General features: G+C 47.5%; 1 protein-coding gene across 1 annotated transcript in view; it reads left to right on the forward strand.

Annotated features, from left to right (window-relative positions):
• WARS2 (tryptophanyl tRNA synthetase 2, mitochondrial) overlaps nucleotides 1–23,169 on the forward strand; it is a 57,190-nt gene that overhangs the window by 23,045 nt on the left and 10,976 nt on the right. The window contains exons 2-4 of the mRNA XM_004689594.2: nucleotides 4,951–5,208; nucleotides 17,929–18,009; nucleotides 20,859–20,944. Of these exons, the coding sequence (XP_004689651.1) occupies nucleotides 4,951–5,208; nucleotides 17,929–18,009; nucleotides 20,859–20,944 (425 nt within the window). The remainder of the gene's footprint in view (nucleotides 1–4,950; nucleotides 5,209–17,928; nucleotides 18,010–20,858; nucleotides 20,945–23,169) is intronic.

The following is a 23,169-nucleotide window of genomic DNA, read 5'->3' on the forward strand; positions in this document are numbered from 1 at the left end:
GAAATTCTCACCCCGTTAATTGTGAACATCGTTGATTACTTTTTCTTTAGTCACCTCTGTGAGGGCTGCCATTCGTGAGCCGGTAGACGTCATGGTTCTCCAGCCGAGTAGCTGGTCTACCTCTGACTGTGCTTGAAGTGGGTGTGACGAATGCACGGACTCAGCAGTGGTCTCGAGAGCTTTCACTGGAATGGTTGGTTCCCGCCACTTTGCCGAAGTTGACAGTGCTTAAAAGTGAACAGCCTTTTTCCAGTGTCTTTACAGATTTTATTTACTTATTTTGCAGAGAATAACTGCAAAATAAGGCGGGGGGGGGGCAGGGAAGGGGCTAAGAGGACTCAACAAGAGACAGAGTGGGGAGCAGAACAGGCAGATCTACTGAAATCCACTGCTGAGGGGAGCAACAGGGGCCAGGAGAGGTCTGCTGAACCCTGTGGGTCACTCCCTGGCTGGGGATGGAACTCAGGCCTTATGGGTAATAGCACTGAGACTTAACCCCTAGGCCACCAGGGAGGCCCTTTATCCAGCATCTTGTTCACTTAGGATTAAAGACAGAAGTTCTCTTTAGTAGTCAGGCCAACGACCTTTTACTATATAAGTAGCAACTTGGGGTTTTTCAGTCGCTTTCACCAGCAGTAGTTAAAATGCAGATGCTGATGAATTTTGCACGTACGCAGTTCCTCAGGATAAGGGTAGTTTTAGTGGCATCTCTCACATGGGCACATCTGGTCTTCCTGGCATGCAGACATGAAGCCTCTCTTCTGGAATATACCAAATCCCAGGGCTGAAGCTCCGGTTAGGAAGGCTGATTCCATTAAAAAATGAGCCAATGGATGTATTGATTGGAAGTGGCATTTGTTTTAAGAAAATGCACCTGAAATCAAAAGGAAGAAATATTTGCCAAATGCTTCTTTCCTCTCTCCGCACTTGGGTGCCACGCTGGCTTGACACGGAGACTCCCGTGAGGCCTGTGGGCCCGCAGTGCAGCTATTTTCTTTGTGGTTTGCCTCCTGAGCCCTGGCAAGCCCTGGTGCCTTTCATTTGCACTCTCCTCCAGCGCCAGGGCTTTTGAACACAGAACCCCCACCCGCCCACCCCCTGAACGCCACATTCCAGCCCCGTGACTTCACGGTGCCAGGCGTGTCTCCCCGGCCACGCCGCCGGCCGCCTGCTGCTCTCGCGGGGGCACAGACGGAACGGAAACACTCGCAAAGAGCAGCAGGCTCTCTGTATATTTTTAAGACCAGGAATCCAGTTCTCGTTCAGGGCTATATTATTCTTAATAGCTTTTTGAAAATTGGACAAAACATTTCTTGTTGCTCTTACTTCTTGATAACATCATCCTTGTGCCTGGATGTGTAGAATCACAGAACCGGGGGGAAAAGAGGTATTAGGTCATGTCTGCCCCATCCCTCTGGTCTTTTTCCCACAGAGTGTCCTCCAGTGCTTTTCTCTTCCAGTTTTCTCAAGAATTAGCCTCTCCATTTCTCCTGGGGAATGATTCCGTAGCTTGACCAGGGAGGAATTTATGTGGAAATATTAACAATCTTTTTTTTTTTTTTTAAGCTTGATATTCCTCGTCTTGGTAATCCTTTCGATGACATAAATGGCCCTTCTTCATCCCAGGTCAGGGATTTCTACGTGGTGTTTGTTTTTTTTTTTTTTTTTTGCTCTTCCATTTACTAAGTTCAGAGCTGTTTTATTCTACTTTGCTTTCTCTTTGTCAGCTCCTAAGGCACATTCATCATTTTTCACCTCACTGAGAGCTCCTGGGCTATCCCCTATCAGAGCCCAGAGCGCTGTTAGGGCCCCAGCGGGGCTCAGGAAGCCTCCCTGGTAAATACTTTATTCTCTTCCTCTTGCTCTCTCTCTCTCTCTCAACTCCAGAACTTTTAAGAATACAGCTTCTAGGGATCACACTTAGTGAAATAAGCCAGAAAGAAAAAGAAAATTACCGGATGGCTTCACTCATAGCAGGAACATAAAGGACCAAGGGAGAAAATAATAATAATGATAATGAACAACTATAGAGACATTGTACAGGGTGGAGGGGAGATGGGATCAAAAAATGTGGGGTGGGGGGAGCTTGTGCACAGGACTGTGGTGATGGTACACGGGCGATTTGGTGATGGGAAGTCAGCTGAGATGCAAAAAGGCACAATATGATGTCAAAATAAACTATTATAATAAAATAAAATAATACTGCTTCTAAGCTATGCTTTGGGGTTACTCATCTGAAGGCTTACTAGGGGAAAGTGTGGCCGGTAGGATTATATTTGTTTTCAGCATTATGTTTGATCTCTCAGAGGTTATTTTTCATATTGTCAGACCCTCGGCTCCTCCAGGTCCCCCGAGTGTTTGGATAGTGGTGCTGGGATGTAGCCTGCAAGTGTAGGCTGTTGTTTCAGGAGTAGAGAGGAAAGTAAGCAGACACAGGGAAACAGCTCGATGGAGAGGATTTGGAGGTCTTGGGGAAAGGGAGGGATAAAACCTGGGTAGCCACTAACATATCTAAAGTAAATTCACCCTAGGAGCGAATAAATATATTTTAAACATATTGCCAAAAAGTTGTAAACATCGTTTTCCTTTTTTTTATTTCAGCTTTATTGAGATACAATTGGCTGATAAAGTCACGCGATATAAAAGTGTACATCATGGAAATAGGATGTGCGTTGTGAAAGCACCCCCAGCGTACCCCTCACCTCACAGATTAATCTTTTAACAACCTGAATGTGTACAATATAGTCTTACTAACTATAGTACACATTTTACATGAGTTAGAGTCTCGTGTGTTAAATGGTTTCCTGGATTAGAGGATATAGTGTGATTAAGATGGTAGCGCTCCCCTAAAGCAGTCGATAGCAGCCAATATAATCCCGAACCCCAACAGAATGTCTCTTCTCTGGGAACTTGACAAGTGATTCTAAAATGTATTGAGGTAATGAACAAGGGAGGAGGAAGATACTCCCAAAGGTATAAAGACTTGCTATGCCAGACTTATTGAAAAGGCAGTTTTGCAGGACTGGTACAGATATAGACAAATAGATCACAGAATTAACAGGACAGAATGTACTTGGGGCTGGTACAGTTTGGTGTCCATGTACTGGGACGAGGCGACTGTCCGTCTCACACCATAGAGACAAAACTCCAAGTGGATACAGATTTAGACGTGAAGGGGAAAATGTGAAGTGTGTACACACATGTGCTTTGTATGTATGTATGCTTTCATACATGTCATCATGGCTTCAGGGTATAGACAGGTTTCTTCTATGGCAAAAAAAGCCCAGAGTAAAAAGTGACATATTTGATTAAATTCAGAACATCTCCTCAAAAGATTACATGAAGCAGACAAATACCCACACACTGAAAGACCATATTAGCCACACCTGGAATGGACATGTTCATGTCCAGTATATGTAAAAATGCTTAAATCCAGTAAAAAGACAATTCAGTCCTAGAAAAATATGCAAATGACTTCAACAACTACCCAAGAGGAAATAAAAACAGCAAATAACCATGACTTCTCAACTTCCCTCACAATCACAGACACGCAGTTAAACCGTAACGAGAGTCTGTCTCATATCCACCAGATCAGCTACAAGTAAATCTGCTGGGAACGAGCTGGAGAGGATGTGAGGCCACAGGAACTGCTGGCAGAAGCCGCAGACTATTCCAGGCTGAGGAGCAGATGCAGACACATACTCGTGATGACCCAGAGAGTCGACCCTGGTGAACACACTAGGGGAATTTGGCTCATGTGGAAAACTGTTCTTATTTTCCCATACCTTTTTTTTTTTTTTTTACTTTTTTAAAAATTTAAAAAAAAATTTTTTAATTTTAATTTTAATTTTTTTTAAAGATTTATTTATTTGTGCATACAGAAGTGGGGTACAGTCCAGAGGCTCAGGGGCGGTGAGAGGCTTCACCAGAGACAGAGTGGGGAGCAGAACAGGCAGATCGACGAAGTACACTGCTGAGGGGAGCAGCGGGTGGGTCAGGAGAGGTCTGCCACGCCATGTGGTCACCTCCGGGGCAGGCGGGGATCGAACTCATGCGGAAGCGGCTTTAGATTCTCAGTGCTGTGCTTTAACCCGCTGCGCCACCAGGGAGGGCCATCCTCATACCTTATTTTTTTTGCAAATTTTCAAACCTCCAGGAAAGTTGCTTTTGTAATGTAAGGAAACTATGCAAAATTGAAAGCTCCTTTTGAAGAAATAAAAATACAAGTACAAGCTAAATAAGTCTCTCAAGTGTTAATATCAGCGTGTATGCCTCCTAGTTTCTAGCCCGAGATACCACCCACTAAATTACATTAACAGCGATTATATTTTTTAAATGATAGAATAGTTTATTTTGACATCATTTTGTGCCTTTTCCCATCTCAGTTGTAATCCCCGTATCTTGCGTGTGCCATCACCATATCTTGCGTGTGCCATCACCATAGCCCAGTAACAGCGATTATTTTCAATAAGCTCTGGATTAAGTAAAGAGCAGTAGCATTTTGCCCTAAAGCTATGCCTTTCATCACCTCAACAAAACGATTGCCATCACAGAGATAACCCTTGGGGTCCCAGGAGATGCAAGTGGGTCCCGCCTCTGCTCCTTGCTCGCTGAGCTCCAGAAACAGAGCATCAATCAGTCCCCTCCTGGGGACCCGGCCTGGCCCCGCGGTGTGTCTTTCTAAACTGGCCGTGTTCGTGTGGCCACTTGGTACCGACTCTGTCTTTTCATAAATCGATCCTGCATCGCCAACTAGATGGTGTTTGAGTAAAAATAAAAAGATAACTCAAATGTTTTCTGCCCTAATATCGCAATGCCTTGCACAGAGCAGGCACCAGAAACATGCCTGAGGGTGGTGACTGCCGGACTGTGGTTTACAGAACGACACCAGTCATCGAAGGATGGAGACATGGATGAAGGATTCATGGGGCTTGTTTTCCTTGATTTCAGAAAGACGCTGGGACGCGCGTGTTCTCCGGCATCCAGCCCACGGGGATCCCTCACCTGGGCAATTACCTGGGCGCCATCGAGAGCTGGGTGAGGTTACAGGAGGAGCACCGCTCTGTGCTGTACAGCATCGTCGACTTACACTCCATCACCGTCCCCCAGGACCCCGCCGTCCTCCGCCAGAGCGTCCTGGACATGACTGCTGCCCTCCTCGCCTGTGGCATAGACCCACAGAAGAGCATCCTCTTCCAGCAGTCACAGGTCAGCCTCCCAGAGTCGGGCTGAGAGAACTTTGATTTTCAGGTGGAGAAAAAGTGTGATGGTTTCCACAGGTCCTGTGTGTGATTCAAAATAATTGTTCAAGGGGCTTCGCCAAATGTGACTGTTTCACTTTTAGGTTTTCCCTGTGTTCCTATCATTGAGTATCACTACTTGACAATTGGATTTTGTAAATGCTCCTCCACTTACTTACTGAGCTTCTTCTAATTCTTCATACATCAAGAAGTTGTATTTCATTACTGCTTTTTTTCTTAGAGATTTATTTATTGATGCACACAGAACTGGGGTGCAGGCCAGAGGTGCAAAGGTGGTGAGAGGATGCACCAGACAGAGTGGGGAGCAGAACAGGCTGACTGATGAAATACACTGCTGAGGGGAGACAGGAGAGGTCTGCTGCACCCTGTGGGTCGCCTCTGTGGTGAGGATCGAACTCATGCTGCAGTGGCTGCAGAGAGCTTCATAGTGCTGTGCTTTAACCCCTTGCATCACTGGGGAGGGCCCCTCATTATTACTTTAAATCTGGAGTTGGTTCTTCTACACTGAGTTACACTTAAGTTGCTGAATTCATGCCGTTGACAAATCTGGTGAAGCATAGAATTTAGTGGCCAGTGGTTTCATGTCACTCCAATGCTGCTTTATGGGCTTTGCCTTTGGAAGCCTGTTGGATGATTCCCCCTGGTCATTGTTTATAGAATGGCTTTTGAGAAGATTTAAAAGAGCAAGCTGGGAAGGAAGACTATACCCAGCATTTTGAGTCCAAGTCAAAAAGGGCTCCAGAACAAAACCAAAATATTTGGCTCCCATCTTCACTATGGATAAATTGGATAAATTGGCTTAATCTTGGACAGCAGATAGCTGGTCTTAAGAGAACACCTAAGAGACGCCTGGCAGAGATGAACGTTTTAGCTGGTTCACGCTCTCATTGCAGATCTACTTTAGCCCTGTGACAAAGCCCTCATCAAGGAGAGTCATTCAGGTAGTGACCCATGTTAACGTGTGTATGCATGTGGTGCATCTGATACATGCCGAACTTGCCTCCCTTAGTCATGAGCTTTTGATGACCGTTATTTTTATGTTTCATCATCCACAGAACTTAATCGTGCAGCTGCTTTAAAAATATGTAATACATGGGGACTACCTTCAAAAAATAAATGCAGTTATTAACTTAAACTTGTTGCCAGCTTGGAGATCGCTTGATAAAAATAATAGTATCTCATCATTCAAATGACCATAAAGGCAATTTACCTCAATTTCCTTCCTTAGAGTTGGTCAGGAAACATTTACTTACACGTGACCTTTCCAATTCAGTCTTGGACAGATTTAATTGCTCTAAAGTACTTGCTTATATTGAGCAAACATCTGCCTCCCTATAATTTTCATCTATTCATTTAACTTCTGCTCTCTAAAAATATACAATAAATCAGCTCTGTCTCCCACATGACGGGTCTTCAAACACTCACAGACATGTGCTGTACAGCGTCCTCACCTCACAGCTCTGTGGGTACATCAGACCTTCCTCGAGCCATCCCAGACGCCCACCTCGCCCTCCGGAGCGTCGCCCTGAGAAGGCTCTTGCCTTCTCTCTGAGAGGCGTCTCTCCTCCTTCCCAGAGCAAAGCTAGTCAGAGTCTTCCCACCTTTGGCTGCCTCTGTTGTGCTTCCTTGTTTTACTTCTGTGTGGTGACTTTCTGAGTCACCAAATGCATCTCCAGGAACATCATCTTCACCCGCTCGGACTTCTTGGGTTCCTACGTGATACTGTTTCTAAAGATGGTATTCCCCGTACCTAGTGCCATACGTCTTAGGGTGAAATTGTCCCATTGCCACAAAGCCAACACTTGCCAGGTTGCTTTTCCCAAGTGACCTTAAAGCCGGACTCCACATGCTTGCACCCCGAGCTCCGACGTCCTTCCTTCTTTGTCGTGGATTCCCAGCCGTGACCACCATGAACGTCTAAACTGTGCGACCACTGGGTAGTGTCTTGCACGTGGCACTTGTGTTTCCAGATGCCAATAGAGGAGACTCTGTGAGCACTTCCTCGTCTCATCAAGGAGGGACAATGAAATCTCCCTTCCTTTCATGATTTGTGTACATAATAGCTCACTGGTTTTCCAGGAGGTTGTAGGCCTGGCTGGGAGAATGGCGGCAGTGACCTTGCTGGTGTCTGGACTGTCTGTCAGTCTCCCTCGCCCCTTCCCTGACCTCGGCTCCTGTTGGTACTTTTCATAGTTTGTAGGGAAGCTTGAGGGAAGCACTCATCACAGTTTGCCCCTCTAAGGTAATGTGCAAAGCACTCGTAGGTGCTTTTCTGTCCTTGAAACTTACTTAGTCTGAACTGTTTTCTTTTTTGATTCCAGCAGCCAAATTTAGCACCACTCAAAGGGTAGCTTGGCTATTTTATCGGGTTTTCTTTGTTCTTTATAATATTTAATAAAGAAAGTTAGAGCGAGAAAGGTAGAATAACATACCGCTCCCTTAGCCCTTTGTGATTTACCTCATGAATCTTTTCTTTGTTGAAATAGTTTAGAACAGGGCCCTCCCTGGTGGCGCAACAGGTTAAAGCGCAGCACTCTGAAGCTGTCCACAGCCACTGCAGCACGAGTTCGATCCCCAGCCAGGGAAAGACCCACATGGCGCGGCAGACCTCTCCTGACCCGCCCGCTGCTCCCCTCAGCAGTGCATTTCATCAGTCGGCCTGTTCTGCTCCCCGCTCTGTCTCTGGGGAATCCTCTCACCCCCTGCACCTCTGGCCTGCACTCCAGTTCTTGTGTGCTTAAATAAATATATATATCTTTAAAAAAAAAGAAAGAAAGAAAAGGCTTCGAACAGACACCACACATCACAGCCTTTCCTTCCTTAACTACCTCAGCGTGCCTCTCTGTCAGTGAAGGAGTTTTATTTTACGTAACCACAGTCCTGTCGTCACCTAACACGGCTAATGACAATTCTGTGTTACCATCTGGTGTGCCCAGTTCATACTCAAATTACACTTGTTCTCCAAAAAATGTCTTTTATAGTTGACTCATTTGAATAAAGACCCTGCCAAGGTCTACACATTCCCTGGGCTCTCAGTTCAGGCCTTTTGATAGGTTGATTAAATTTAATTTTATTTCCCATAAAATCAGTAATTTTCTCATTTTACTTTTATGCCCTCACTTCGTTTCCATAAAATGTGTCCTTTCACACATAAAAACAAGCCTGACATTTGCACTGCTTTCTCTGGGGGCTCCTCCCAGTGAGCTGCTTGGCTGTGCACCAGCCAGGTGGGCACCCTCACTGTCATCCCGCATTCAAGTGCCGGGAGCGGGGGTGCCTTGGGGGGCCATCAGCCCCAGGTTGACTCCTGGAGGCTGCGAAAATCCTCCCCCAGGCGTTGTCTTGGCCCTGAAGGCACGCCCTGGCTCTGGGGCTTAGAACCACACCCAGGTGAACCTTCTCTTCCAGAAATGCCCATCTCAGCCCCTGGTCTCCTGTTTGCAGTGTTCAGGGAGGTGAAAGAAGCATCCAGCACACTAACCCTGTTTCCCGATACTGAGATCAATAATTGACACTATTGTTCTCACCCCCGGGTGTCTCCAGTGGGTGGGGACTGAAAAGAAAGTCATCATACAGCATTTTTTTTTTTAAAGAAAAGAGAGATTTATTTATGCATACAGAACTGGGGTACAGGCTAGAGGTGCAGGGACGGCGAGAGGCTTCACCATAGACAGGGGGGAGCAGAACAGGCAGATGGATGAAGTACACTGCTGAGGGGAGCAGCGGGGAGACAGGAGAGGGCTGCTGTGCCCTGTGGGTGACTTCCCCAGCTGGAGACCAAACTCGGGCTGAAGCAGCTGTAGTAAGCTTGGTAGTGCTGCACTCCAACCTGTTGCGCCACCAGGGAGGACCCCTTCATACAACTTTTGATTAGGAAAAAATAATAATGGAAGCCATGTTTCTAAGAAAACTGATAATTTGAAATGGCTAAGATTTAGCCTGTAAAGGAGGTCGGGGGTCTCGCCTCGTTTAACCTGCACAGAGCGACACAAGGTCGGTGTCACTGTCTTTCCCAACAAAGTTGTCCAAGCCTGAGTGGGTGAAGTAAATTAGAAAATGTGCTTAAAACCATCTCTCGGGGCCCTCCCTGGTGGCGCAGCGGGTCAGAGCGCAGCACTGCAAGCTGTTTGCAGCCTCTTCAGTGCGAGCTCCATCCCCAGCCAGAGAAGTGACCCACTGGGTGCTGCAGCCCTCTCCTGTCTCCCCGCTGCTCCCCTCAGCAGTGTACTTCGTCCATCTGCCTGTTCTGCTCCCCACTCTGTCTCTGGTGAAGCCTCTCACCCCTGCACCTCTGGCTTGTACCCCACCTTTGTAAGCATAAAGAAATCTTTAAACAAAAGAATGTCCTGATGAACGAGTCCCCTGAGAGCATCCTCCCCCTTACTCAGCTTGCTCACATGGTCACTGCCACTTTTTGACAACATGCTCAAACTTTACCAGGTTCTCAGGAGCTGACGGTGGAGTGCTTTTTGGGGGGTTTTCTTTTGAGAACATTTCATAGATGAATCCTTGACTTATGAAACAGGTCACTGGGGGAATTTGTCTACATTTTAACAAGGCTTTTTGTTACTTCCTTTATATTGAGAGTTTTCTAGTGTTTAAGCTTTTACTTGCTCATTAAATATGTAACTAAGAGGGTAGAAATTTAGAAAACAAAGTGTTGACACAACCATGCCAGTTAAAATGACTCATCACTGCATCCCACACCCCCCCCCACAATTATTTACAAGTAAAGTTTAGAATTTTTGAAGTTGTGAGCTGAAGGAAAACATGGCATGTTGGAGCGTGTTCTTCTACGTACATCTTGGTGCTAAGCGAACAGCTTCACTCCAAGACTGGTCCCCAGGGGCTGTGGTCCTGCATCAGAGGACGTCTGAGCCATCATTTGAAGAGGAAAAGAATTTCGTTATGTTATAATGCTGATTTTACCACTAACTTTCGTCTCCCATCCTTTGCATTCTTTCTCAGCAGTCTGACTGGAACAATTTAGACTTATTGAAGATTTTTCTCATTATTTTCCTTCTCTCTCTCTCAGTGGCCTCTACACTTGGTGCTGCCCCTAAAATATGTTGGCCATATGTGGGGAGTTTTACAGAGCTCTCTTCTGAAAGGGGTGTGAGAGAGAGAGAGGGAGAGAGAGAGTAGAGCCCCTGCCTGCCTGCGCGTTTCTCTGTCTGGCAGTTTCCGTCCCAAGGCCACATTCAGTGCTCTCGTGCCTGCCCTGGCCTGAGCGGGTCCAGCCTCCTCCACAGCCGCCCCACATCTTCACTTGTTCAGGAGTAGTAACTTTAGGTGCTGGCTTTGTGCCGTGGCTGGGGGCAGGGACAGCTCAGGCTGTCAGTCAGTCATCTTGTCACCACACTCCAAGAGTCCAGGGAAGGCTGGAGAAGGCCCTCAGGAGCTCTGGGCTGTGGCCTCCGCCTTTCCCAGGAGTTAGCTTCTGCTTCCCAGGAAAGCAGAATCATCGTCTCCACAGCAGGGCCTTCCTGCTGGCCTAGGGGTTGGGTCTCAGCACTCTCACCACTGCAGCCTGAGTTAGGTCCCCAGCCAGGGAGGGACCCCCAGGGTGCAGCAGACCTCTCCTGTCTCCCTGCTGCTCCCCTCAGCAGTGGATTTCAGTGGATCCGCCTGTTCTGCTCCCCGCTCTGTCTCTGGTGACTGACCTACACCCCAGTTTTTCTAGGCATGAATAAATAAATCTTTAAAAATAGTAATGATGCCAGCAAAGGGTCAGTTTCTGAATGAAGGCCAAACATACTGACCATGAGCCTCAGCTCGCTGTGTACACTGGCCCACTGCCGGTGTCCCTGAGACGTAAAACCAAGGCCGAAAGTGGACTAGAAGACTCTAGTGTTTTCCCGGATCCCGGTAATATTTGTGATTGAAGGGCCCTTTCCTGGTGGCGCATGGGTTAAAACACAGCACAATGAAGCTGGGCGCAGCCATTTCATCACGAGTTCGATCCCCGGCCAGGGAGAGACCCACAGCCACAGCACACCCCTCCTGTCTCCCCACTGTTCCCCTCGGCAGTGGATTTCAGTAGATCCACCTGTTCTCCCCAGTGTCTCTGATGAACCCTCTCACCTCCCTGCACCTCTGGCCTGTACCCCAGTTCCGTATGCATAAGTAATAAATCTTTGAAATACATATATTTGTGTTGTAGAAGCCTCAGAAATGTCGCACCAGGATCAGTGGGCGCGTGTGGGTGTGGCTGGGTGGCCGCGGAGTCTGTTGGCATCACCGCCCAAGGTTCTAAGGAGAGAAAAGCACCAAGTGACCTGTGGCGTCACTCGCAAACAGAAGCTAGGGAAGCCATTGCGGAAGGAGCCAGCATACGTCCTGTCCACAAGCCTTCACCCATGCCAGGACCCGCGGCTGGTGACTTGATGAGCAAATTGCAGCATCTACACTGCCCACACCCTGGGCCATGTGGACCAGCCCTTTCCTAAGGCACCTTCAAGACAGCTTCTTTTTACTTTTATTAAAGATGTATTTATTTATGCACACAAGAGCTGGGTACAGGCCAGAGCCTTGGGGGGTGAGAGGACTCACCAGAGACAGAGTGGGGAGCAGAACAGGCAGATCCACTGAAATCCACTACTGAGGGAGCAGGGGGGAAACAGGAGAGGTCTGCTGTGCCCTGGGGGTCCCTCCCTGGCCGGGGATCGAAGTCGTGCTGCAGTGGCTACAGATGGCCTCATAGCACTGAGACGTAACCCCTGGCACCACAGGGCCCAAGCGGGTTCTTTCTAAGTATTAGGACAGCCGTGGAAAAAGTACAGGCTAGACGTGTTCCACAGTTGGCCTGAATCCTTTACTTCACCATAGCTGAGCAAATGACTCAGCTCTGAGCACCCCCGTTTAGTGTCTAGAGAGGGATAGCCAAAGAAACGATGTTTACTACCTGGCCAACTTAGCTCTGTCTGTTCCTCTCCCGTGTGTAACATCCCTACCGCTCTCCCGACTCCTTGATACTGTGAAGACTTGTTTAAAGGTGGAGCAGATCGGAAGATGGAGAGCAAATGATTAGCAGTGCCTCTCTTTAGCCTCAAAAAAAAATATTTTCCGAAGCCTTTGGCAAACAGGAATACCTGTGAAGACGAACCAGCTGAAGACAGTGAGCGAGGGTTGATCATTGATAGCAGAGCTCTTCTAATTAAAATCAGATCCTCAAGTAAGGCCCCTGTTAAGGGGATTTGTCATGGGGATGATAAGAGTCTAATAAAAATAACTCAGCATGAAATCACTGGTTTCTGAGAGGAAGTGATAAATGGGAATTTATGGGTTGAATACTCTTCCAAGTGTCCTAATCAAAACATACAGGACCTGATTCCTGGGAAGATAACATTTATATGGGAAATAGTTAAATCATAAGGGACATTGGGGGGGTCTTAGACATTCAGCCCTGGATTTACTGAACCAGCTAGTTGCTTCAATGGGTTTGATTGATTCCTAATGGCTATGGTTTCTGAAATTGTGCTAGCCGCTACTTTTCATTAATTCAAAGTCTTTTAAAAGTTTTATAATACATAGGATAACATAGTAAGCAGTCATGTTCCCAACGCCAAGGATGGCTGGCTATTGTTAACATTTTCATATTTCTTTGATTTCCTTATATTAAAAATATAGAGTTGAAGATCTCTTTAATCCTTCCCCTCCCCCCCTTCCCTTCTCCCCTGCCTCTAGTCCTCAGCAAGCAAAACCTTGGCTATGGTATCAATCCAGTCGCTTATCCCATGCCTCTTTTATGTATTTACTCCAAAAACGAAGCATAATACCTGCATCTGTGCGGTTTTTAAAAATGTATAAAACTGGTGCTACATTGGTGTACCTTTCTGCAGTTTTCTTTTTTTCACACACAATGTGCTTTTGTGATTTTTCTCATGTTTAGAAATCTTAGCAGGACTAGAGAAGGGGGAGTTGAAGGGGAGAGGAAGAGAGTGTGAATCACAGGAATGACGTGGCCGATAGGCCGTGATTAGGAAGGAAGATTCAAAGTCGTTTACTCTGAAGACACGGGGAGGACAGACTTAAGCAAAGTGATGTGATATGTTTAAAAAGGATTGTTTTGGCTACTGCGTAAGAATAGAATGAATGGGGGGTAGGTTGACTTGGAGGAGGCCAGTTAGAAGCCGGGTGTCACCTTCAGCCCTCCCTGGTGGCACAATGGCTGCCCCCACTTCAATGAGAGTTTGATCCCCGCCCTGGAGGTGATTCACATGGTGAGACAAACCTCTCCTGACCTGCTCGCTGCTCCCCTCAGCAGTAAACTTCATCGATCTGCCTTCCTACTCCCCGCTCTGTCTCTGGTGAATCCTCTCACTGCCCTTGCACCTCTGGCCTGTACCCCAGTTCTGTATGCATAAATAATCTTTTTTTTAAAGACTTATTTATTTATGCATACAGAGCTGGGGTACAGGCCAGAGATGCGGAGGCTGAGATGCTTCACCAGAGACAAAGTGGGGAGCAGAACAGGCAGATCGATGAAGTACACTGCTGAGGGGAGCAGCGGGCGGGTCAGGAGAGGTCTGCCACACATGTGGATCTCCTCTGGGGCAGGCAGGGATTGAACTCATGCGGAAGTGACTTAAGCTTCTTAGTGCTGGGCTTTAACCCGCTGAGCCACCAGGGAGGGCCCTGCATAAATAATCTTTAAAAAAAAAAATGGTGTCACCTTCATCCAGGTGAGTGTCGGTGGTGCCTTAGACCAGCGTGGTAGCAATAGTGGTGAAAGTAGAAAGATTCTGAGCACAGTTTGAAGGCAGGCACAACATGCTTTGCAGATGGTTAAATACAGAGGTGAGAGAAAGGAGGAGTAAGGAAACACTCCAGGGCTTCCAGTGTTGACCAAGGTTTGGTGCTTATCAGCACTGCACTCCTTTTCATTTTGCTGAGTAATACTCCACCGTATGACTTTTGTCCATTCATCAATCTGTGAGCATTGGAGTTTTTTCCCACTTTTAAACTGCATTGTGAATAATGCTGCTTTGAACCTTTATGCAAAGTTTTTGCATGCTGTATGTTTTCTTACTTGGATGCACACCTAGGAATGGAATGGCTAATGACATAGGAGTGGGTCTCTGTTCTTGGGTTAAACAACGGTCTGCTCAAGGTATGGCCAAAAGCACAAACAAAAAGAGGGAAAAAATAAACAATCTGGAGTCCATAAAAAGGAGAACTTTTGTATTTCAAAGGACACTGTCCAGAAAGAAATCCCCAAAGGGAGAAGACACTGGCAAATCAGTATGTGAGAGGGATTAGTGTCCAGAATATAAAAGAACATTTGTAATTTAGCAATCAAAAGGGCAGTAGGCCAATTAAAATGGACAAAGGACTTGAAAAGATATTTCTTCAAAGGAGATATACAAATGGCCGATAAGCACATGAAAAGATGCTCAACACCCTGGGTCATTAGGGAATGACAATCAGAACCACACAGAGGCCTCACTTCACTGGAGGATGGCTTCAGTCGAAAAAGACAGACAATAGCCAGTTCTGGGAAGGAAGCAGAGAATCTGGAATCCTTGCGAGTCCCTGGCCACTTTCAGTATAGCTTAACAGTCTTCAAAATGAAAGGTGGAAACAAAGTCTTCCTAAGAAGTATATTTAGTGGGCTCTCCCTGATGGCGCAGTGAGCTAAAGCCCAGTGCTGTGAGGCTCACCGCAGCCCCTGCAGGAGGGGTTCGATCCTGGGCATGAGTGACCCACAGGCACAGCTGCCTGCTGCCCCCCTCAGCAGTGTATTTCAGTAGATCCGCCTGTTCTGCTCCCCACTCTGTCTCTGGTGAAGCCTCTCGCTGCCCTCACCTCTGACCTCTACCCTAGTTCTTATATGCATTAATATTTTTTTTAAAGAAGTGTCTATAGTAATAATAGCTACCATTTGAGTGCTTATTGTCAGTGTCAACCTCCTTTATCAATGAGAAGACAGCACAGACTTTAAGTACTTCGCACAGTGTGGCCCAGCTAGGAAGTGGCCGAATTAGCTTCCAGATCCAGACAGTGTCCTTGGGAGCTGGAGATCTCAGTCACTCTGCTCCCCTTCTTGTCTGTCTGTCTGTATGCCCTGCCTCCTGGCCCTCTAACCCACCCACTGCAATTAGCTTCCCTCCTGTTCACTCCCTGAAACTGCTTTTGCCTGAATCATGAACAAATTCATTGCTAAACTAGTAGATCATGCCCCACCAGGGAGGGCCCGACCCTTACCATTTTTTCTGCTGTCGATGGTACTGGTCACGCGTTGAACGAGTGTTTATGGAACACGTTGTGTGTCAGGCGGTTCTGTAGCAGTACACCAGGTATGCAAACGGCTGTGACAGCAGAGACCGTGTTTTTACTTACTATAGTGAGGGCGGGGGGACCCTCAGTGCTTGCTGACTTGTTTGTAGATGGCCAGCAGGCCACCTCGCTGGCCATTCCCCTACTTTTCTGTGGCTGAAACAGATCTTACTGTTCACTTGTTTGTGGTTTCACAGCATAAGTCAGACGTACTATATTTAGGTCCCATTTTCACTTTTCCCCACATCGTAATAGAAACCCTTCCAGGTGACTCTCATGGGTATGGATACATTAAGAGCACCGAATGCTGACTGTGTCACCCTTCTTAGATAACAAGCTGTAAATGGTGGAAATGAATTGTGTTTGAACCTTTAGCTACTTTTTTTCCCCTATATGAGGATAACTTAGATTAATTTTTGCTCCCTTATTTGGAAACACCAGGAGGAGTTCTGCAGTCTTAACTAAGTCTCATTCTGTATGTCCAAATAAAAAACTACTCCCTGGAAAACATGTGACTTCACTAGAGACAGCATGGTGGATTTTTGCATGACACTGAAGCTGAACATGTAAGCCAGAGCTGAAGGAAAGCTGTCATCTTGTCCCTTTCCACATGTGTGTGGTTATATTCTGTGTTCGTCCCCTTCTCCAGTTGAGTAAAGAATAAAACAATGGTCACTCACTTCTTTTTGCCAGAAACGGTGTCATTTTATTTGTTCTAATGGGCATGCATTGTGCTTGGTGACTGGAAGCAACTGTGATTCCCTTCTTGCTTCCGGGGTTACTGTTTGGGCTGGTGACTGGCCACAGCAGCAGTGGCGAGCGCTGTCCAGTTCACAGGCCTCAACCCAACTCAAACGCCCCTCAGCCCAGTGACTCGTAAAACTTGAAAAGTGATTCTGGTCACCCCCTAGGAAACAGCTCTAAGAGATGAGGGTGAAACTTTCAAACCTTGTCTAGCACCAGATGGTGATTCCTTGCTAGAAAATAGGCCTAAGCTGATTCAGCAACATGTATCCCTTTATGTTCATTTTGCAAAACCCACAAAGAACACATTTGGGGCCACTTTTCAGAGTTGGCAACAGATTCTGCCTTTTAAGGAAATCACATGGACACCAAGAAAAGCCACAATGGATGAAGCACTGGGAATCCTTGAGGTCTGGAAAGGAGGGACATTGGCCTTAAACCCTAAGTCATCAGGTAGAAGCTGGCCCGCACTCCAATTATTATTAGATTTGGCTATGTGATGAAGTCGATTTTCAAAAAAACAGAATTTAGCCTTGTTGACTAAACCTCTTTAAAAAACAAAAGGAAGAGGGAGGAGGAGCAAATAGAAACTATAAAAATACCTCTTGTGATGAGGAAAGTGATTCTAAATTTCAGGTCCTGACAGATTCAGTACTTGAAGTACGGTACCTTTCTGCTTTCATCTATCTAGACGTTACCTAGGGAGGATTTGAGCCTGTGTGTGTCCGTCTGACTATGTGTCTGTCTTAATAACCTTAGCTTTCCGAAGGTGGAACAGATGCCTCCGGAGATCACGAATTCCTCCCCCTAGGGATACTGTAAAGAGCGTTTAAACGCAAGTAATCACATCGGATAATTTTGAGGATTTTTTCTTCACCTACAATTCTCTGCATCAGGGGCTGAGTGAAGTAAATCAGAAAGAGAAAGACAAACACCAGATGGTTTCACTTTATGTGAAATATAGGAAAACACAACAAAGGGTCGGATGAAACCAAACTAGTAACAAGCCCTAGAAATCTGCCTGTGGGATGGAGGGTCCGTGAGGCGAGGGGTGCCGTGGCTGGGGGGCAGGCGGGGGGCCTCTGTGCTGGGTGTGGTGACAGGCACTGGGGACGTAACCCAATGCCCCATCACATGCAGTGTTATAACCTGTGTCACCGCAGTAATAAATATAAATTAAATAATGAAATTAAAACTCTGTATTATGACTCAGCCCTCATCATAGTTTTGTTTTTTTCTTTTTTCTTTTTTACTACCTTGATTTGGGGTATTTTCAGGGAATACCCTTTATCTATTATGCTTTTTTTTTTAAAGATTTATTTATGCAATCAGAACTGGGGTACAGGCCAGAGGTGCAGGGGCAGCGAGAGGATTCACCAGAGACAGAGCAGGGAGCAGAACAGTCAGATGGACGAAGTACACTGCTGAGGGAGCAGCGGGCGGGTCAGGAGAGGTCTGCCGCGTCCTGTGGGTCACCTCCGGGGTGGAAATCCAACTTGCTCTGAAGCGGCTTCTGCTGTCTTGCAGTGCTGCGCTTTAACCTGTTGCGCCGCCAGGAAGGACCATATTTTGCTTTGCCTTTTATGGAAGACCCACGCCGGACGGAAAACGGACCTATTGCTAATTTGCTGTTTTACTTCTGCAGGTTTCCGAACACACCCAGCTAAGCTGGATCCTCACCTGCCTGGTCAGACTGCCGCGATTACAACATTTACACCAGTGGAAGGTAAATGCCAGGGACCGACCGCGTTACTCTTCAGAAAGGAGTTCAAGGCCCCCAGAACAGCCGCTGCCCCTGGGTGTGCCGGGCTCGGTACCTCCTGAGGTCGGGGCCTCCCGAGTGAGTGGCTCAAGGACCTCCTTCTGCCTTGGGGTATTAGACCAAAGGAAGGGTTCCCAAGACTGTTGTAACAGAAAAACGGGATTTAAAACGGCCAGTGTTGGACTATTTGGTCTTCTCTGCATGTGGGTGAACCAGAGTGACTTCTGGATGTACTCGGTGATGACTTCGCAGCCACTACATTATCATTAACAATCGCAACTCCGGATTCCTGGGCTCAAGCTGCCTCCCGTCTCCACTGGAATCAGCTGACAGTAAGGCAAGAATGTTTTCGTGGTGGAGAAAAGAGACAGTGTACTTTATTTAACATTTAAACAATTTGAGTTCAGGCAGCAGTTCAAACCCACAGGAAAATGAAGGCTATACTTCTCCCGAGATGTTCAACTAAGCAAGAGAAATTGGATAATTGCGAATACTTTACTTCCATTTAGTTTTGCAACTGGATAACCTGAGGGCAGGTAGCCCCTGACCACCTCATCACTAATTCCAGTTTCTAGCTTTTTTCCAGCATATTTTCCGGACTCCTGGCTTCCTCAAAAGCCAGTTTACAGAAGCCTTCACACTCGTAGGGGCGTGGGGGGGAACAGATTCTTTTTTCTTGTAAAGAACTGGGGTACAGGCCAGAGGTGCAGGGGTGGTGAGAGGATACCAGAGACAAAGTGGGGAGCAGAACAGACAGATCGATGAAGTACACTGCTGAGGGGAGCAGCGGGCGGGTCAGAAGAGGCCTGCTGCGCTATGTGGATCTCCTCCGGGGTCAGAGATTGAAGTCATGCAGAAGTGGCTTTAGCTTCTTAGCGCTGTGCTTTAACCCGCTGCGCCACCAGGGAGGCCAACAGACAGATTCTTTAAAGTGCAGTTTCTAAGGGGGTGCAGACCCATCACCCACCAGAACAGGAAACCGAATTTTATCATGTTTTCTACGTACCTCGGATGTAGACAAGATTTCCCCTGGCTATGGTAATACTCTGCGTTGACTGCTGTAGGCCTTTTTCTAAGCAGAGGACCCTAACTTCATGGGAAACAAGCCCACTTTGCAGTGGTGACCAAGGACCCGAAGTACACACACGACCAGTGAGTGCACCGATAATCTGGTGCCTGATATCTTATTTGTGGGAAAAACATGGGTTTCAGGCAGCGCCTGGGCTAGGGCTTCCTGCCTTCTGCCGCCAACCGCTTCCCTTGAGGAGTCACAAACGCCTGCGACGCGATTGTGCAAGCCTCACGTGACGTCATGGCTGGGGTTGCAGCGGGAGCCCCTGCTTGAAGCCTGTAGTTTATTGAGGAAGAGGCCAAGAAAGCAATCAGCAAGTGTGAACAGCCCTTGGCAGGAGGGTCCCGTGCTGAGGGAGGGTCTCGGAGCGCCCAGCTTGGCTCTGACTGGGGCAGTGGGAGGGACAGCTGGGGGTGGGGCTCGTTCGGGTTGTTGGGGAGATGACCCAGATGACGTGGAGACAGTCAAGAACTATCCCTGCTGTCCCCTGGATAGTTCTGTCATAGCAAGATCCAGTCTTCTTACGTAAAAAGACTATACGTAGTCGCTAATGTCATAGGCGTTTCTAAACATTGCGTTCTTTCCCCATTTGCTCATTTCCAGATTAAACCCTCATTATCTCTGCCCAGTGATCATTACGTAACTGACCTTTATCCATGGACATGGAGTGAGAAAATGTCCTGAGGGCATCATATGTGCAATCATTTAATATCATTTATAGCATTTCTTGGCCACTGTCAGCCAGAAACTACTGAAGGTAACTACAGGAAGTACAGAAAGTTAGGTTTGCATCTAAATTCTGAAACTTTGGCATTAGTGGGTTGGAGAGCAGCCCTGCTTTTCAGGCACAGCTTCCAGAGATATGTCTGCATGTTGGGGGGGTCAGGTGTGAGCTCAGGTGCTTCCTCCTGGAAGCAGGCAATTTATAAGTTCAGCTGTTGAGTTCATTCAGAGACAACACACCAGTTAACAGTTTGTCATCTCACAAGAATGAGACACTAGAGCTTGGAGGCAGTTACCTGTGAACGACACACACGTACTGCCAATTAGTGGCTCCTGCGGAGGGCACATCACCAGCCAGAGTTCTGGAGCCACATGGGCTTGTATTTGGGGGGTGACCCCGGAGTGTGTAGCCCGTTGTTCAGTACGTCTGCTTGGGCCTCTGGTGCTTCCACCGGCTCCCCACTAGGAGGACTTTTTAATCTGTAACTTTGATGTCGAAAATAGTAATGTTATAGACATTTAGATTTGCTGACCTACCCTGGATATCTAGACATTGTCTTTCTTCTTCTTTTTTATTTGTAATGATTTTATTTATTTATTTAATGTAGAACTGGGGTACAGGCCAGAGGTACAGGGCTGAGAGGGTCCCCCAGAGACAGTGCGGAGCAGAACAGGTAGATCCACTGAGACACACTGCTGAGGGCAGCAGTGGGGAGACAGTGACCCTGTGGGTCACCCCCTGGCTGGGGATTGAACTCGGGCCACCATGATTGACCATTGTGATAATACATGGGTCACCAGGGATATCCTCAAAAATCTAGAAATTTCTCTGATGTGAAACCTAAAATCATTTATGCATTTACTTGAACAGAATGAGTAAGAACGAGTAGTAGCGCAGGGTTTTGAAAGGGCAGTGGTGAGGTGGATTCACCCTATGCTTGCCTAAGACTGGAGCGGGAAGACACAATATAACAGGCTTCATGTTGGATTTCTCTCCCCTCTCGCTTGCACCCCCCAGGCGAAGACTGCCAAGCAGAAGCAGGATGGCACCATGGGCCTGCTCATGTACCCCGTTCTCCAGGCTGCTGACGTTCTATTGTACAAGTAAGCCGCACACCCGCCCCGGTCTCTCACGTTTGGGTGCTCACAAGAGGCTTGAACCGAGCCCACTAAGATTTGGCTCATGGGCAAGGGATCAGAAAGGATCAGACACGTGAGTCAAAGGCCCATGCTCCCAGGTGCTAATGTATTTCCATGTACAACGAAAATCCTAAGCGGTAACAACTTGAGCAGTGTGGACTGTGTTGGAACCAGTGAGTGCTTTACCTGCATGAGCCTTGTAACGCTCAGGCCCTTATAAAATGTTTGCTGTGATCATCTTCATTTACGGATGTGAGATACAGCGTGCCTGGCAACTTGTTCAAGGCCCTGGTACCCAGAGTTTGAGCCTAGAAAGCGCGGTGTGGAGTCTGCTCGTAACCCCCTTGCAGCTCCTCCCTCTCCGGCATGATCAAGCCTTGAGAGTTGAGTGTCCACTTCTCGTGTGTCTGCAGCCAGCACGCGCTAAGACTTGCCGCGGTCATGGAGACACCCTTCGTGCCACTCACTGCATATGACTGTTGGCCATGACAGGTGGACAGAGGCTCCAAAGTCTACATTTTCAATTTTACTTCATGTAAATCTACAGAGCAGTGACTTGTGGCTACTCTACTGGACCTGAACTGAAGGTTGAGTGTCAGTTTTTTTTTTTTTAAAGATTTATTTATTTATTTGTGCAGAACTGGGGTACAGGCCAGAGATGCGGAGGGTGAGAGCATTCACCAGAGACAAAGTGGGAAGCAGAACAGGCAAATCGACGAAGTACACTGCTGAGGGGAGCAGCGGGCGGGTCAGGAGAGGTCTGCCACGCCATGTGGTCACCTCCGGGGCAGGCGGGGATCAAACTCATGCGGAAGTGGCTTTAGTTTCTCAGTGCTGTGCTTTAACTCGCTGCGCCACCAGGGAGGGCCCGAGTGTCAGTTTTTCAGAGTGACATAAGGGACCCTCACTTTTCCAGGACCTATAATTTATCCGGTTACCTACTGCTGCCACTCACAGGTCTCAACAATATACAACCAGAGGGTGCAGACAGCCAGCGCCTGCACTGTCCAGATTGCTGGCCAGGGCTGCTGACCAGTCCTCTCCCGATGAGACCCCGCTATCCCATAGCACCGCTACCCACCCCTCCTTTGGTCAACATGCACTTGCTAAGCTTCGCTACCATGGAAACGTCTGAGGAGAAAGAAATTCTGTGAGCCATTTCCCCACCCCTCGCTCGCCCTAAAGCCTTGGCCCCATAAAAGGGGTTCATTCTTAGCAGAACTCGGTCACTTACCTGAACCTGTGATAATGTCACAGGATGACAGTGTGTGTGCTTGTGCAGTGTTGCTCACCTGAGGCTGTCACTATTTCCGTCCAGCTTCTCTGTAAAGACTACGTGTCTATTGCTGTGTTCACTTGAATTCTGGAGCCCTGATCACTTTCTTATTTACAGGAAGCCACCTTTATTTGTCTTGTTATGACATGTGGCGGTGGGATAGAAAAGGCCAACTCAGAGTCCATGAGCACAGCGGTGAGAAGTCTAGAGGGACAAGAACGTGCAGTCCAGCTCCAAGCACAGTCTCGTTTCTACTTAGAATCAGACAGAAAATAAGATCAAAGAAGCTAGCAGGCAAACGGGGAGTGTACAAGTGTGTGGGGAATGCGTACCCAGCTGGCCCCAGCCCAGGTTGGGGAGCTGAGAGAAGGCCAAGGCAAGTCTCAGTGTTCATGCTACTCAGCCATGGTACCTGTTGCTGTTTCTGCATTTGCTGTCTTCAGCATGTGGAGATCCTCACACTAGGACTTTTGCCCTGAGAAGTTCCTTATTACTCTACCTGTTTCTGCACACTGAGAGCCACAGAACAGTCAAAGCAAAGAATAAGCAAGGCAAAGACACAAAATAATTGAAGCACACAACGGTCCGCCCCGCCACAGTTATTTACAGGAGGTCCCCAGGACATAGCTAATGAAAGTCTGACAAAGGTCCAATATATTTCCCAGTGGGGGAATGTCTTGTCTTGGAAATGTTTTCTCACTGAAATGGGAATAATAGTCACCCCACACTGAGGGATGGAGAGGAAGGGTGGCCCAGGTTGGTCTCTGTCTGGGCTGGGACGTTGGCTGTGACGCCTTGGACACTGGAGGAAGCAAATTTTGCTTCCCAGGGCTCCTTCTGTGTAGAACGCGAGCCAGGCTTTTCAGCACCGGATGTGGACGCACAATGGACACCCGGGAGCCGGGTAGTTTTC

Source organism: Condylura cristata, unplaced genomic scaffold (assembly GCF_000260355.1).
Source record: "Condylura cristata isolate star-nosed mole 26May11 unplaced genomic scaffold, ConCri1.0 scaffold00026, whole genome shotgun sequence".
Lineage (NCBI taxonomy): Eukaryota > Metazoa > Chordata > Mammalia > Eulipotyphla > Talpidae > Condylura > Condylura cristata.